At 29.4% G+C, this 16,406-nt stretch overlaps 2 protein-coding genes across 2 annotated transcripts; both read left to right on the forward strand.

Annotated features, from left to right (window-relative positions):
* Positions 1–170: 170 nt before the first annotated feature.
* LOC109813140 (uncharacterized) lies at positions 171–4,485 on the forward strand. Its single transcript, XM_029274323.2, has 2 exons — positions 171–894; positions 2,895–4,485. Exons 1-2 carry the CDS (start codon positions 846–848, stop codon positions 3,557–3,559), a joined length of 714 nt encoding a protein of 237 aa, XP_029130156.1. The 5' UTR covers positions 171–845; the 3' UTR covers positions 3,560–4,485.
* A 9,500-nt stretch (positions 4,486–13,985) lies between these two features.
* On the forward strand, positions 13,986–14,360 carry LOC109813103 (nuclear transcription factor Y subunit B-9). Its single transcript, XM_020377226.3, has one exon. The coding sequence runs from the start codon at positions 13,986–13,988 to the stop codon at positions 14,358–14,360; it is 375 nt and encodes a 124-aa protein (XP_020232815.2).
* Positions 14,361–16,406: the final 2,046 nt, after the last annotated feature.

Below are 16,406 nucleotides of genomic sequence, written 5' to 3' on the forward strand. Positions count from 1 at the left end.
CTTTCAAAACAGAACCCCAAAACTTTAAATGAGCTAATTTTTCTCTTAAAAAAAATAATAACTTTTCATATATGTTAGTTGTGCATATAACATAAAAATATTAGGAATACATCTACATATAGAAATTATGAATTTAGACATAGAAAAATTTGGTATGTCAATTAACCTTTGCTTCGATAATACTAGTGTAGAAACCTGATAAGGTATTAATTATTTGCTTTTTTTCAAAAAATAAATTAATGAAAATATTTAGATATATAAGTGAAATTATTGCAATATTTTCATTAAATGTTTTTTTTAGTAATGATAAATGCTTTGCAAAAAAGCAAGCAAAGAAAAATTGTTTTGTATACTTTTATAATAAATTTAACCATAAAAAATATTGGGGAAAAATAATTTAGTATTAGGATATACTACATTAATCACCAAAACATTAATATATTGTTAGTTTGAGTAATACTGAACTTGAATTTATTATAAGTAATGTCTCAAATTTAGAATCTTATGATTAGATAAAAAAAAAATATTAAAAAAAAGAAGATTTTACTAAAAATTACCAATCAAGTTTCTTAATAAAAATTAATCGTTAGTAAAACAAGTAGATACATCATATAATGATGACCAAAAAATATTAATGACAAAATCCTATAAAACTACTCTTAAGTAAACCAAATTCTGTGTGTCTTGTTACTATACACTTATACACTTGCACCCTGCTACTACATCTTCTATAAATTCACTTGTTGAAACCTGAATATATTTGAGTGTATGATTCAAGAACTGTTCAACTGCAAAATCTGAGCTATTAGTCTTTAGGTAGAAAAGCTAGTTTTGTTTCAAAGGCTATGGAGCATGGAGATTCATTGTTTCACCAACCCGCGAAATCACGTTCTGGTAAGCACTTGACAAAAGAAAAAAGAAAACTTTTTTATACACATTCATAGAGATGGTCTTTTGTATAGATATATCGATATTTGGTTTATGATTGTAATGGTTTTAGTAAACAAATAAATTATTGTTCGAATGAAACTGATATCAATCTTCTAAATTAAAGTCTCTATTAAAGATAAGGTCTCCATTAAAGATTATTTATTAATTAAATTAGCAAATATTTTGTGCCGGTTATTAAAAGAATATTGGTTTATCTTTTTTAGTCAGAATTTATATATTTATTTTTAAAAAAATTTGTTTTGAGTTTGCTTTCTACTAAAGATATGCATCATTTTGAGTAGAAATAGGCACATATTGATTTGGATTGGATTTGTATTATTTTTTGTGTGTGATCTAATTAAATTTAATTGGATTAATTTGGATTGGGTTTCTCTCTCTCTTTCTGCAATCTAAACAAATCCAAGTCGACTATGATCAAATTGGTTTGAATCGAATTACTGAATTCATCATTTAAAAAATAAAGATAAAAAATCAAAAGTTGGAAAAATTAAATTAAGGTTGTATTCTTTGTCATTTAACATGAGTAGTTGTAGCATGTCTGTATTTAAACTTTAATCCTAACAAAGGGAGAGAGGAATAGAAGTATAGAATTGTAATGTGTGGATTGTAGAGTGTCAATTGAAGTGTTATAATATTAAAATGTGTGAAAAGTTTGGGTGGGCTTTTATCCCAAATTCTAAAATTCTTTTTATTGATAAATTCTAAATCTTTGTAAAAATCTAAAATAATAATAATAATATATAATAATTGATCGATTGGATCATATTAGATTAGATTTTCAACATCAAAATTAGTAATCCAATTCTAACTTATTTGATTTGTAATTTTTTAAATCCAATTAGAACCAATAATCCAAACTAAACCAAATTTTTCGGTTTAAATTAATTTAGTTTCATTGATTTTTTGAATTTATCCAGATCCATAATCATCCCTAATTTTGAGCTTTACATACATGGGAGTATACAAAATGATAATTTTTTTTATTGTTAAAAAATGAGAACTATAAATATGTATGTATATTGGAATTAAGAGATAGGATTTTTATTATGATAGAATGTGGTAGGAGTAAATATTACCCTTAGAATAAAATTATAAAAAGTTAAGATAAATCACAATTCAAATGGCTTAAGTGATCATGTAACTATTAAATAAATTTTAATCCTAAGCATTCATGTATACTTATAAGATAAAGATTATTTCTATCTTCTTATACAAATACTGAACTAAAAAAATTTAGTTTTATATATTCAGTCAAGTTATTAATGTTTTTTTGTTAAAAGTTATTTTTTTCCTTAAAATTTATTTTAAAGTAAAACATTAAAATAATAACATGAAAAATTAAATAGAAATTGTTTGTCGGCTTTAACTTCATAACTTCATATATATATATATATATATATATATATAAGTTATGTCTCATTATTTAATATTGATTAATTCATGAAGAGAAGAAGAAGAAAATATAATTTTTACGTTACTCTTAACAACTATATAAGTTAATTGTTTTATCTTAAATACTACTTTTTCCTTTTTATATAAAAATATTTTTTAAAAGTTTTTTTTTCAAACCTTTTTAACCAAGTTTTAAGAAGTAGAAAAGCTAATATTTAGCAAAACACACCTTCAATTTTTTTGTTGTTGATAATTTTCATTTTTTTAATTGTAAATAAGTGATGTGAAAAGTAGTTCCGAAGAGAGCAAAGGAGAGGGAAAGTAAGATAAAGAGAGAAAAGGGGGAGAAAGATGAGAAAAACTCAACTTTTTAAAGTTATTTTCCCTTCTTTTATTTTTATTTTTTGCAAAAATAATGTGCTTAATTTCTTACAAGATTCTAAGTTAAAACCATTACTTCCCTAGGCACTTTGATACAAAAGTGTTATGCTTGCATATATTATAAGGTTTTAACATATTGAATAACGAAATAATTTCTTTGAGTGTTTCAGGTTCGACACTCCCCTCACAACAAACAAACACCTATGCAAACATAGAAATTCCCCCACCAAACAACAATGGCCTAATTCTCAATTTTGATGTGCAAGATAATAGCAAGATGCCAATTACAAATGTGACAAAAATCACAAGACGAATTCTTCCAAACAATGCAAAACTTTCAGACAGTGCCAAGGAAATGATTCAACAAAGTGCTACAAAGTACATAACCTTTGTAACTAGAAAAGCCAAGGAGCGATGTCAAAGTGAGTATAGAAAGATTATGAATGTTGAGGATGTGTTATGGGCCATGGAGAAGTTGGGATTTCATGACTATGTTAGGCCTCTCAATATTTTCCTCCAACGTTATCGTGACATTGATGGAGCTGACTATTTTGCTCACACAGTGGACCCTACTCCTTGCACCGACAATAATAATGGACCTAGTTTTGGGGTTGAGCCCAACCTTGTGCCCACCATGGAGATGCTTCATGCCCCTTTACCACCACCAGTTCCTTCTTCTGGATCAAACTTTTCCATGGACCCAAACACAAATATGGAAATATTTGACCCAAATGATGTGAACGAACTCTACTTAGAAGGACTTGGTGTTGATTGCTCGGATGGTGCTTTCACAAACTTTAGCCCCTCTGCTCTCTTCAAATATGATCAAGTGTGAGATGGTAATGGGAGAAATTGAGGCGCGATTAATAATTATGGTAATGAACTATGATACAAGGAATAAGAAGTAAAAGCATAATTATTGTTAATTAAGAACTATAATTTGTTTATGTTTGTCTTAACTTTATTATATATGCTTAAAACTATAGAGAAAAGGGAGAGTTTATGGAATTTTATTTTGCTTTTTGTTGTCTATGAACCATTTTGGAATGGGGTTCACAAAATTGATTTGTTTGAATTTTAAAATGCCAAAAGTAATAGCGTAATTGTCATTTTCATTGTTCAATGATAAAATTATCAATGTTTATTGTGACAAAACTATATTGTCAAGGCTTGTTTATTCGATTGAAGTATTATACAAATTGTGATTCTACCTTGTTAGTAGTGAAATTGAACATAAAGGATAAAACTATTAAGGTTATCTTAAACATGGAAACAACTATAAGTCAAACTTTATTTGCTTACTTGAGTGGTGTTAAGGATGTATTCATATTGGTTTGATGTAGTTAGGTGAGAAATTCCTATAGATGCTTTTACAAAGTTCAAACCGGGGTGTCAATTCTATTTGTGTTGCAGTTTAATTAGATTTTTGCACAAAAAAAATTCAAGAAATCAAAGATAAAATATATACTATGATTTGAACGCAATATGAAACTGTACCTGTCTGAAGGGCACACTAGTAATTTTATAGTAATCTGAAGGCTGAACGAGAACTTCAAGCAAATATTCCGGCGAGAGGGAGGGTACCTCGAGATGTGAACTATTTATAGTGACATTAATGGGCCCTGCCCTCCATGGGCCCTGTACTGGGGTTATTTGATTAGGTAATACATCCTTAATTGGCTTATTCGCATGATTAACCCTTACTCATTATTTAGGGATGATTACTGGTTCCATGAATTACTTCACTCAAGGGCTTTCGACCATCGGGGATGCCGATCGGGTATCGGCCACCTGGTACGATGAGTTTTGCCAACCTGACTCAGTCTACTCGGCCTCTAAATAGGTCAATCTGTCGTAGGTGACCGATATGCCTTCACAGAGACGACTCGAGCGTGTCCAGCTCGGCTACGTGTGTCGAAGGGTATGGCGGAATGGCCCTACCCATACATGCTTAATGATGGATACTATTTGGTTGTCAAATGTTTATGCAAAAGCTTGGAATAGTGGCCAGGTTTGGAAAGAATGAATAAGTTGATGAAAGATAAAGGGGTGAAGAAAACATCTGAATGCAGTTCTATCATAGATGGAGTGGTTCGTGAGTTTGTAGTAGGAGATGAGACTCATCATGAAGCTCGAAGATACTTGGGGTATGGGAAAAATTGCTTGCGAAGATGAAGGCAAAATGGTATATAACATCCTGTTTTTTGGAAGAAAAAAAATATAATAAGTTATTTATTAAAAGATGGACTGGGTTTGTGGATTAGACTTTGGATTTGGACTCTAGAGTCCAAACCTAGAGTCTTATAAAAGAGACTAAGAAGAAATAGGTCATATGCATCAATTTTCTGAAAACCTAAGAATACATGTAGAAGAAACTCTAGAGAAGAATCTTGAGGGAGTCGTAGAATAGCTTTGGACTGTATAAATCATACATGTTATCTTGGAGATCATCGTTTGAGGTAAGAGGAGGAGTGGAATGTTTCACATTGTGGGCGGGGTATAGGTAGTGAGGTGATTCCTAAGTCACTTTATGATTTATAATTGAATGCATTGATGCATTGAGTGATGATATGCGATAGATATCATGGTATGAGAGGAAGTCGTATGGAGGAAGGTTTACCGAGTTTTGTCATATAACTTGTATTGAGGATTTCCAAGATGTGTCCACAAAACTTGTGAAGGAGGAATTTACCAAATTTCGTCAAAAAACTTGTAAAGGATGGTTTTTCAAGTTTCGCTAGAAAATTTGCGAGGAAGAGTTTCTAGGTTTCACTTATAAAACTTGTGAGGTTGGAGTTTTTAAGTTTCGCTCATAAAACTTGTAATGAGAGGTTTTTAAGTTTCATTCACATAACTCAATGGGACGATTTTCAGATACATATGCATTTTTTAGAATATTCTTATGGATGTAGACATTAGGGGTTGAACCACATTATATTAATTTTGTGTGATTTTCTATCTATTTATAATGTTTTTTTAATGTCTTTCTTGTAACAACCTATTTTATTTTTTATTAAATAAATAAATATTTGATATTAATTAAGCTATAACATAGAAAAATATTTTATTTATAAATAAAACAAGGGAAGAGGTAAATTAGATAGTATTGGGCTGGACTCTAGGCTCAATTTGAATGTTGATTAAAAAGAAGTAAAATATAGGAGATTGTATTTAATATTAAACCTTCTGAAAACCTAGAGCACTCATAGAAAGGAACATAGAGGAAACCATTGAGAAATGTGCAAAATAACGGCCAGAACTATGGGAAGCGCATTGAACCATGAGATCATCACTCCAGGTATAGGGGAAGTGATATTGTCTAATCCATGTGCAATATGAGGGATAATTGTAGAGAGACGATCCTTAAGCCTCTTAGATTAATGAATTTAATTTGTGTTAAGATATATAAGTGAATTGATGATTGACTCTTATTTTTACTTAATGAATCCATGTGCTGATTCAAGTTGTATTGATTGATTGGTATTGAATTAAAGTGGCGATGGATAAGAGTAATATGTGCATAAATTAGAGCTTTTGATTTGGTTGGATGTTTTGCAAGATTTGATGATGATGAATGAATATATGAGTGACAAACAAGTATTTGACTAATTGAATTGAGAATTAAAGTAAAAGGGTGTGTGTAGATATATTGGGGGAGACAACTAATGCAAATCACAGGTTTGCAAAGTGTGGATTTTGTGATTGTGCTAGGCGTGAGAATGATCACATCGGACATAGGGTTGCCAGAGAGGTCCCAAATCTCTTAGCATTAGGTGTAAGGTGTTTCGTCTGATGCCATTTGATGTCAATTTCTAAGAGAGTGGAATGCCAAGCATGGCCTAAACCACGCCGAGTTAGAGGGTTTCAAAGGGGTCCTTGACTCCTTGATGTTGGGCGTGCAGATAGCCACACCAGGTGATATTAAGACAGAGAGGTCCAACACCTCTTCATATTGGACGTGAGTTTGGCAGAGAAGTCCTTAACATCACTCTTTGCACTAGGCGAGACTCTGATCTTGCCAATTTTCACATGCCATTTTTCCAAATAATGTTATTTTTTTATGAATTTATGGATAATTAAAGAGCCGAGAAGGGGAATTAAGGCCAAGAACTAAGAGAATAATAGTAATGAGTAGTAATGTGTAAGGAATTGGCTAAAAGGATGTATTTTGGTGTGTAAACATTGATGATGTGCATATGTAGTTACCTTGAGATGAGATGTATTACTATGACTATTATAATGAGATATGGTGAATAAGTCTAGTGTTGCAAATTGACAAATGAGAAGTGAATTATTGCATATTGTATTGATGTGATATGATAGGTCATCTACCTATACCTTGGAATGTTACAGTGAGAAACCTCAACTAGGGCTAATGTAACCCTTCGATAAGACCCTACAGGTAGACATCCCTTGGTTAAGGGTGGCTCGAGGAATTATTATAGATGAATGGTCTCTACACTATAAATGGATGGTTTCGTTCCATAGCTCCTAGGCTATTTTGTGTTGATAATGATGAAGAGATTGATACCATATGCATGTAGAGTTAGAAGCACGTATATGCACGAGTCTTTATAATTATATAACTTTGAGTGAATGAAATATTCACTTTGTTGGTTGTTGATTGATGAATGAATGTGTTGATAGTACAATAATAAGAAGATCATTGTCTTAGATGTGTAGTTGAAAATTTAATGTATAATTGAGAATTTAGTTATGTTGTGCTCATGTGTGCTATCCTTAAACTTCATATATGTTGTGTATGGATGAGATGTATTCTCACTCCTTATGTTTGTGTGTGTTTGTTGAGATGTAAACAAAGTCTCATATCATTCAAACAAGAGGATGGACATGTGTTTATATACACACAATTGTCTCCATTGGTTAGAGGCTTTTTGAGTGATGTTCAAAAGCAAAACTGTGAAGATTTAAGCCCAAAATAGACAATATCTTACCAATGTAGAGACATGTGTTTGTGTGAACCTTGGGTGCCCAATAGTGGTATCCTTTTAGTAACATTGGAAGTTAGGAGCCTTTTAGGTGAGCCCTTTTTGGTGATGTCCAAAAAGAAAAATCATGAGAGCTTTAGCCCCAAACAGACAATATTTTACCAATGTGGAGACATGCATATGAATATCCCCAGATACACAACAAGTGGTATCAGAATTGTTAGTTCAATCAAGTGACTGACTTGGCGAGTATAATGGAGTTGGCAGGTGGATTTAGGTTTAAGATCCCATATATCAAAAGTTAGGTGGATCTAGGTTTAAGATCCTATATATCAAAAGTCTTCCTAATCATGAGTTTATGTGTGGAAGAAAGTCTTCTTGATAGCATGGAGGTTAGGTGTAAGTATTTAGAGTGCGACTAAGCTCTATGGGCCATCATCGGATAATAGTCATGGATTAGCTCCCACTTCAAGGAGGGCAAACCATAAATTTTTTGTTCGAGAGGAGGATTGTTGGGATATAAGCAAAGCCCCACATCTTTCAAGCAAGAGGATGAATATGAGTTTATATATACACAATTGTCTTCATTGATTAGAAGTCTTTTGAGTAATATCTAAAAGCAAAACTGTGATAGCTTAGACCCAAAACAAACAATATATTATCAATGGGAAGACTAATGATATATATATATACACACACAAACACAAACTCTTTATTTATATTTCTTTTTTACCCAACGTATTTTTCAAATCCATTTTTCTTTTATTTTATTATTCATTAAGGGACAACACTAAAAAATAATAATTATATTAATTACATTTAATAATATTATAAATAATTAATTTTATTGTTATAAGGCAATTGATATTTTAATCTCAAATGCCTTTTTGAAAAATTTAACTCCCTTAACCTTTACCAATTATAGAAAAATATATTCTAAATTAATTAATTTTTACCCTTAACTAATAAAAATGATGCTTTCACTAGAAATTACTTTGAAATATATACACAGTATATTAGATTTCTCAAAAGGAAACAACAACAATAAAATGAGGTTCCTTTCCCATTCAATTTGTTCTCAAACAAGAAAAAGAGATTGTACAGCTACAAAAATCAAAATACAATCAAGTTAATGTGTGTCTCTAAGTAGCATTTGAGTGCATTTCACCATTTTCCGAATAGGAAAAATAAAATCATTTATGTTTTCACTTTAAACCAAAAATATCTTTTATTAGAGAGAATTTTACTTAAGTTTATGAAGTTATTTATATATGAAGTTAATTAGATGAAAAAATTTAATTTTTTTAGTGCTATAAATAACTGAAATTATAATAATAAAATACATGTAATTTTGAGATTGAATGTTGGGTATACAATTATATTAAGTATTTAGAGGAAAGATTTTGTCATTCATAGTAATCCTATTTGACATGAGTATGATTGTCTCTAATGAAGGATTTATGTTGTCTATATAAAAAATAAAAATAAAAATAAAAAACCATTAAACTACTCTCTTTTTTTTTCTATGGATAGTTAATTTTTCTCACTATTTCTTTCAAAAATAAACCCCGCACTTTAAATAAGTCAATTTCTTTCTTAAAAAGAAAACTAATAATAAAAACTATTCATGTTCAATCTGTGTTTATAAAAACTTTAGGATCAACATATAGAAATGTACGAATTTAGACATAAGAAAATTTTGGTATATATGTCAATTAACCTTTCTTTCCATAATACTACAGCAAATAAGGTATAATTATTTATTTTCCTAAAAAATAAATTAATGAAAGTTTTAGATTTATAAGTGAAATTAATACAATATTTGCAATAAATATTATTGCCTTCGATACTTTTTATTATAAGAAAAGAGTTATAATACATTACTATAACTTGTTTGTTTTAATAAGAACCAGAAGAGGTATATAATAATGATAAAAAATTTAAAAAAAATCATGCCAAATAAATGTTTTATATAGTCTTGTATATTTTAATATTAAATTTAACAAAAAAAATTTGGAGGAAAAAGTAAATTTAATATTAGATGTATTACATTAATCCAAAACACCAACATATCACTAATCTAAGTAAAATTGGATTTAAGATCTTAAGTTCAAATCTTATAATTTAAAAAGAAAATATTATTATTATGTGAAATCTTATTAAAAATAATCAATCAATTTTTATAATAAAAATTAGTTATTATCAAAATTAGTAAACATTTCATACCAATAATATGATAATTAAGAAAAAATATTAATGACTAAAACCTACAAAGTAACTCTTAAGTGAACCAAATTTTGTGTATTTAGATACATTGCCCATGAACCTTACCCCTCTTCTCGTGCTATAAATTTAGTTGATGTACTTAATATATTAAAGTTTCATATTCAAGAATTGATCGAAGTCAAAATCTGATTTATTAATATATATAGTTTTTAAGGTAGAAAAGTTAGTTGTGTTTTCAAAGGCTATGGAGCATGGAAATTCTTTCATTCAGCAACATGCGAAATCAAGTTCTGCTGGTAAGCACTCAACAGAATAAAAAAGAAAAAGAAAACTTACATATATGCATGCATAGAGATTGGCTTTCTTTTGTATGGATATATCTTTACAGACTCATATATACTCGACTAATGGTTGTATATTGGTTTGTCATTTTTGAGCCAAAGTTCATAGATTTATTTTTGAAGATTTTGTGTTTTGAGTTTGCATTCTACTGTTGATATCGGAGATTTAAAAATCGGTTCAAATTGATCGGTCAAACTTAGAACTTATATACAAGAAGTGAATTGTTGTTTAAAACGTTTGAATTTTCAACTACTGTTGCACCCGATTTTTTGCGTTCTCTAATGTCTATTGTAGCTCCACGCTGTCCAACAATCTTGCACGTTTTCCCTAGCTCCATGTTGTCCAAAAATCTTGCACATTGTACAATGATATACCTGTGTATTCTAAAATTTCAATTCAATAAAGTTGTTTTCTAAATTTTTAGAGAAATAAAAGAAATTTGAGTGAGATGAGAATCAAATACAAGTAAGTTTGGATATTTAAAACCACCCTCACCACTAAACTAACGTATTTTATCTAAGTATGTTTTACTTAAATAATTTTTTGTAGTACATCTTTAATTTAAAATTATACATTTAAATAAATATTAATTTATGCAATTCAATCAATAACTTATTGGTTCCATCAGTGACTTACTGATCTAATGTATTGACCGAGTCGATTATTGGTCTATATTTTATAACAGTAGTTGATATACCTTATTTTCATATTTATATATAAGAGTGTATAAAATGATACTTTTTCTTGTTAAAAAATGAGAACTAGAAATATGTGTGTATATAGGACATATTGTTAGAACTTAAACTCATGACAAAAATCCAAACCAAAAGATTAGTCCATTAGGTGAAATAATTTTGATAGCTTATGTATTATGATGAACTTCTTATTCTACTTAATGGGGGATTCTTAGCATTATCTCCTCCTTTGTAGCATTGTTTTCTCCTTTAAGAGTCAATTTTCACAACGAATTTTACTCTATTAATATTGAGCTAATAGTAGCTTTTTTCTGTTCTATGACTTCACTCACCAATCAATATTTGGTTAGCACATTAATTCGGCTTATAGATAAACTTTTTCGTAGCCCAATTCTACGAAAGCATCAATTTTTATTACATAAGCACATGAGGAGAGTCTAACCCAAAAGACTAGTCCATTAGGTGAGAGAGTGTTACATCTTAATTGGACACATATATTGTAATTAATTAGATGGATCCAAAAGCTATACATATGTGAGATTGTGTGGTTGTGGATGACTTAAAGGAATAAATTAGTACTACATATACCAACAAGATGCATCTATTTTTTGACAGCTCACCATTTAAGAATTTCATAGTTAAGCCTAAACTTAGAACAATTTAGGGATGGATAACCTTTTGGGATGTTTTTCAAAAATGTACAAGTAAGGATAAAATATGCTAAAAAGTCGTGTTGGTTTGTGGGTACAATCATTGATTTTAAATGCGGTCAAACATCTTAAAAAGAGTTATTCATAGAGGATTTTAACTGATGAATGGTTCTAACAAACAATAAGTCAATTACCATCGAGTGAAGTGTCATAGAGTGTAGCTGTCAAGACGTTAAATATAAGAGGTGTTATAGAGAACTTGATGACTTAAGTATCCCATTGAGCTTCTTATTTTACTTAATATGAGACTCCTAACATTTCCACCTTTTTAAGATTTGACATTTGCAACAACTTTCACTATATTAGAAAGTGGTAGCCCTTTTCTTTTTTTACATATTCACTCACCTATTAGTATTAGGCCTACATCTTAATCTGGCCTTTAAAATGTTAGGAGTCATGCATTAGGTAGAATAAGAAGCTTAATATGATACTTAAGTCTTAAAGTCCTCCCATCAAATAGACCAGTCTTTCGAGTTGGCTTTCCCTTTGTGCTTAATTCCTAAGCAATTGGTGATTTCATTAAAAGTTAGGTACAAATAAGGCTACCTATAGGTTGGATTAATGTGCAAATCATATATTGATAGATAAGTGAAGTCATATAAGTAAAGGGATACTAGTTGATAGAGTGAAAGTCGTTATGGACGTCAATCCTAAAAAGAGGTGACAATGTTAGGAATCTTACATTTAGTAAAAATAAAAAGCTAAATGTGGTACTTAATCCTTGAGATTTTTCCATCTAATGTATTAGTCTTTTGGGTTGACTCAATCTCTTCTTGTGCTTAAATCCTAAATAATGTTTTCATTTAGAATTGGGCTACAAAAAGGGGTTACATATTGAGTCAATATCGATGGAGTGAAAGTCGTTGTGGACAACAACCTTAAAGGGGTAGTAATGTTAATTAGGAGTCTCACATTGAGTAGAATATGAAATTTAATGCATTATTTAAACTTTGAAGCTCTTCCATCTAATGGACTAGTTTTCTGAATTGGTATATCCTCATATGCTTAAGTCCAAACAATAATCTTAACACATATCAAAAGAGAGAGGGTGATTGGAATGAATATTACTCGTATAGGATAAAATCATGAAAGATTAACATTAATTACAAAATCAGGTAACTTATTTAAATGATTGTGTAATTATTAAAAAATTAATTTTAATCATTTATGTATACTTATATAATCATATATGATCAAATTCATTTCCTCATTTCCTCTCTTCTTATATAAACACAAATCTCCCATACTTTAGTTTTATATATTCGACCAAATTAATTTTTTCTTAAAATTTATTTTGAAGTTAAAGCCCAAAATAATAGCATAAAAATAAAGTATAAATTATTTGACATCTTTAACTTAACAACTACGTTTAAATTAAAAGTTTGGTTTCATTATTTTACATAAATTAATTCATGACAAGAAAGAGAAGAAAATTAGGATATACATATTTTATCTTTAAAAACTACGCAAATTAATGGTTTTTTCTTAAATTTTACTTTTTCCTATTTCTTTTATTAAAATATACCTTTTTTCCAAACATTTTTAACCAAGTTTTAAGTAGTAGAAAAACTAAAATAAAAGGGTGAGCCAAACACTACCTTAAAAATATTTGATAATTTTAATTTCTTTTAATTTGAATTAAATGGCATGATAAATAGTGAAGAGGAGAGAAAATGGGCGACAGATCAAGGGAGATCCATTAGGAAGCAATTAAAGAGATAGAGATGGGGGAGAGAGGAGAAAAAAAAAACTCATTTTTTAAAATTTCTTTTATTAAAAATAATGAGCTTAATTTCTTATAAGTTTTTCAAGAAAATGTGTTCGGTCTAATTTGTCATTTAAAAAATAAAAAAATCATATATTAGTGGTGTATTCGGTATACAAACTATTATTTTTGTGTATCAATGCCTGAAATGTAAAATAAGAATGAACCTAATAAATAAGCCTTAAAAAATTATATATCAGTGACACAAATCAGGAAGTACAATTATTTTTTCATTACATTTATATTATTTTATTTTGAATAAAAAAGATTTAAATGGTCATGATCTTGTATTTGAACTTCAAATGACCACTCTCCTAATTCAACAAAAGTCATTGTCTTTATGTGCTCATCTTGTGTCATAATTGTTAGTTGTAATATTTTCCTATTATATGAGTTATTGTTCTTGTGTATACAAGTTTTTGAAGTATTGAATAATGAAACCACTTCTTTGATTTGTTGAGGTTCAATACTCCCCTTGCAACAAACAAACACCTATGCAAGTACAGAAATTCCACCACCAAGCAACTCAAGCGATAGTGACTTGGTTTTCAATTTGGATGAAGATAAAGGCAAGATGCCAATTACAAATGTGACAAAAATCACAAGAAAAATTCTCCCAAACAATGCAAAAATTTCAGACAGTGCCAAGGAGATGATTCAACAAAGTGCCACAAAGTTCATAACCTTTGTAACTAGAAAAGCCAAGGAGCGATGCCAAAGCGAATATAGAAAGATTATGAATGTGGAGGATATGTTATGGGCCATACAGAAGCTTGGCTTTGATGACTATGTTGGACCTCTCACTGTTTTCCTCCAACGCTATCGTGACATTGAAAGAGGTGACTCCTCCACTTATCACCCTCCTTTACCACCACCAGTTCATTCTTCTGGACCAAACTTTTCCATGGATCCAAACACAAATACTGAAATGTGTCACCCAAAATGGTGAATGAGTTCTTCCTAGGTGGATTTGGTGTTGCTCATTCAAATGGTGCTTTCACTAGCTTTGATTCCTCCACTCTATTCAAATATGATCAACAGTGAAATGATAATGGTGCAATTTATAATTATGGCAATGAACTATGATGCAGGCAATTAGTAGTAGAATAATTTTTTTTGCCTTACCTTTATTAGCAATGCTTCAAAATATAGAGAAAATTGAGAGAACTTATGGTACTTTTATTTTGCCTTTTGTTGTATGTAAACCATTTTTGTTTTATGGGGTTCACAAGAATTAATTGTTTAAATTTTTTGAACAATGAATATAATAGCTTAATTGTCATTCTCATTGTTCATTGATAAAATTACCAATGTTTTTTTTTTGTGTTAGAAAACAATATTGTCAAGGCTTGTTCATTGAATTAAAGTATTTGATATGATTTTTGTCAAATTGTGATTTCCTAATTTTACTTTACCTTTCTAGTAGTAAAATTGAAAATAAAGGATAAAACAATTAAAGTTATCTTAAACATGGAAACAACTAGGATGAGGTATTATTTTGTTTACTTAAGTGGTGTTAAGGATGTACTCATATTTATCCAATATAGTTAGGTGAACAACTCTTGTATAAGTATTTAAAAAGTTCAAATTTGAGTAATAGTCGTGTTTGTGTTACGCCTAATTAGATTTTTTGCACAAAAATCATTTCAATGATAAAAAAATAAAATAATATATAGTTTTATTTGAATATGTACTTATTCGAGGGTACACCGATAAATCGTGTTAGATCTTGTTGCACATATATATATGTATGATATTTCAAAAGAAAGAAATTTCACATTGCTTGAATCACTTAAGTGTAGAGTCTTTATATATCAAAGTGCTCCTTACACTTCCAAACGAGCAAGCAAAGGGTGGTGGACCTGCCCATGTAAAAATGGGCCTTGTGAGCCTATTGTAATTCAAATCTGTTGATTCTTATGTGAATCTTTCTAGGATCTTTTATTTTATTCTCTAAACGGTCATATTCGGATTAATTTTACCTCTTAATTGTCAGATGATTTACGTGGCCTTCGGCACATTGTTTAATCATCCTGAATAAACCTTTCTCTCTTCCTTCTCAAACTCAAATATCTAGGTGATCCAATAATAAATGAATAATAGTTTTATCTTTATTTATGTAATTATTTATACTTACCATAATAAGCATGGATCTGTTAGGCTTTAGTTTTTATTGGTCAACAACTTCGAGGGGTGAGATATCTACAAAAGATACTTTAACGCTCAAGTCAAGGTGAACTCAAATATTTAGGTAATCAAATAATAAATGAATAGTAATTTTACCTCTATTTGTGTAATTATTTATACTTACCATGATGGACTTGAGTCCGTTAAATTTTAGTTCTTGATTACCAATTAAATAATACGACTATGGATGACAGGTTAGTCTCTTAATCTTCAACCTAAAAATTCAAAGGCCTATGAAAAATCATCTACTTTATCTTATCTAGGCCTCGATTTGGTCAGTTTCGGATGGGTCAGAAATTTTTTATCAGTTCTACCAAATAGAAGGAGTTGTTACGTGTGTCATTCAAAAATAACTTGTTTTTATAAGATTTTGCATGATTGAGAGATTTGCTTGTTCTTTTTCTAACACAAAGCATATCTAAATCTCTTTTGTAATTAATGCGAATATCGAAGAAATTTTTTATTTCTTTCAATTTGTTAAAAAATAACATTGACAAATATAATTTAGTTATCAAATATCATAAATAATGTATATAAAATATTTTTGTCTTACAGACGAGTAATTCGTCTAAAAGACTTGAATGTAAACATAACTAAAAATCTATCACAGTTCATTTAAAATTACTAATTAAAATTAAAATGAATAGTTCGTCTGAAAAACTTTTCTCTTGAAAAATGTATAAATTTATTATCATTAAAACTTATATCTTAGATCGTCATTTATTTTTACATACATGATATTGAACTCTTTTGTTATAGCCATTAGATTAAAAACGATAGTTTAAATTACTCATTTAATTATAAACTA

The sequence above is a fragment of the Cajanus cajan genome, chromosome 2 (genome assembly GCF_000230855.2).
Source record: "Cajanus cajan strain Asha chromosome 2, NIPB_CcT2T_4, whole genome shotgun sequence".
NCBI lineage: Eukaryota > Viridiplantae > Streptophyta > Magnoliopsida > Fabales > Fabaceae > Cajanus > Cajanus cajan.

Excerpts from the sequence above, each read along its gene's own strand:
- LOC109813140 (XM_029274323.2), top strand. The coding sequence starts at position 846 with ATGGAGCATGGAGATTCATTGTTTCACCAACCCGCGAAATCACGTTCT. Across the intron at positions 895-2,894 it reads ACCCGCGAAATCACGTTCTG|GTTCGACACTCCCCTCACAA; the intron begins GTAAGCACTTGA and ends TGAGTGTTTCAG.
- LOC109813103 (XM_020377226.3), top strand. The coding sequence starts at position 13,986 with ATGCCAATTACAAATGTGACAAAAATCACAAGAAAAATTCTCCCAAAC.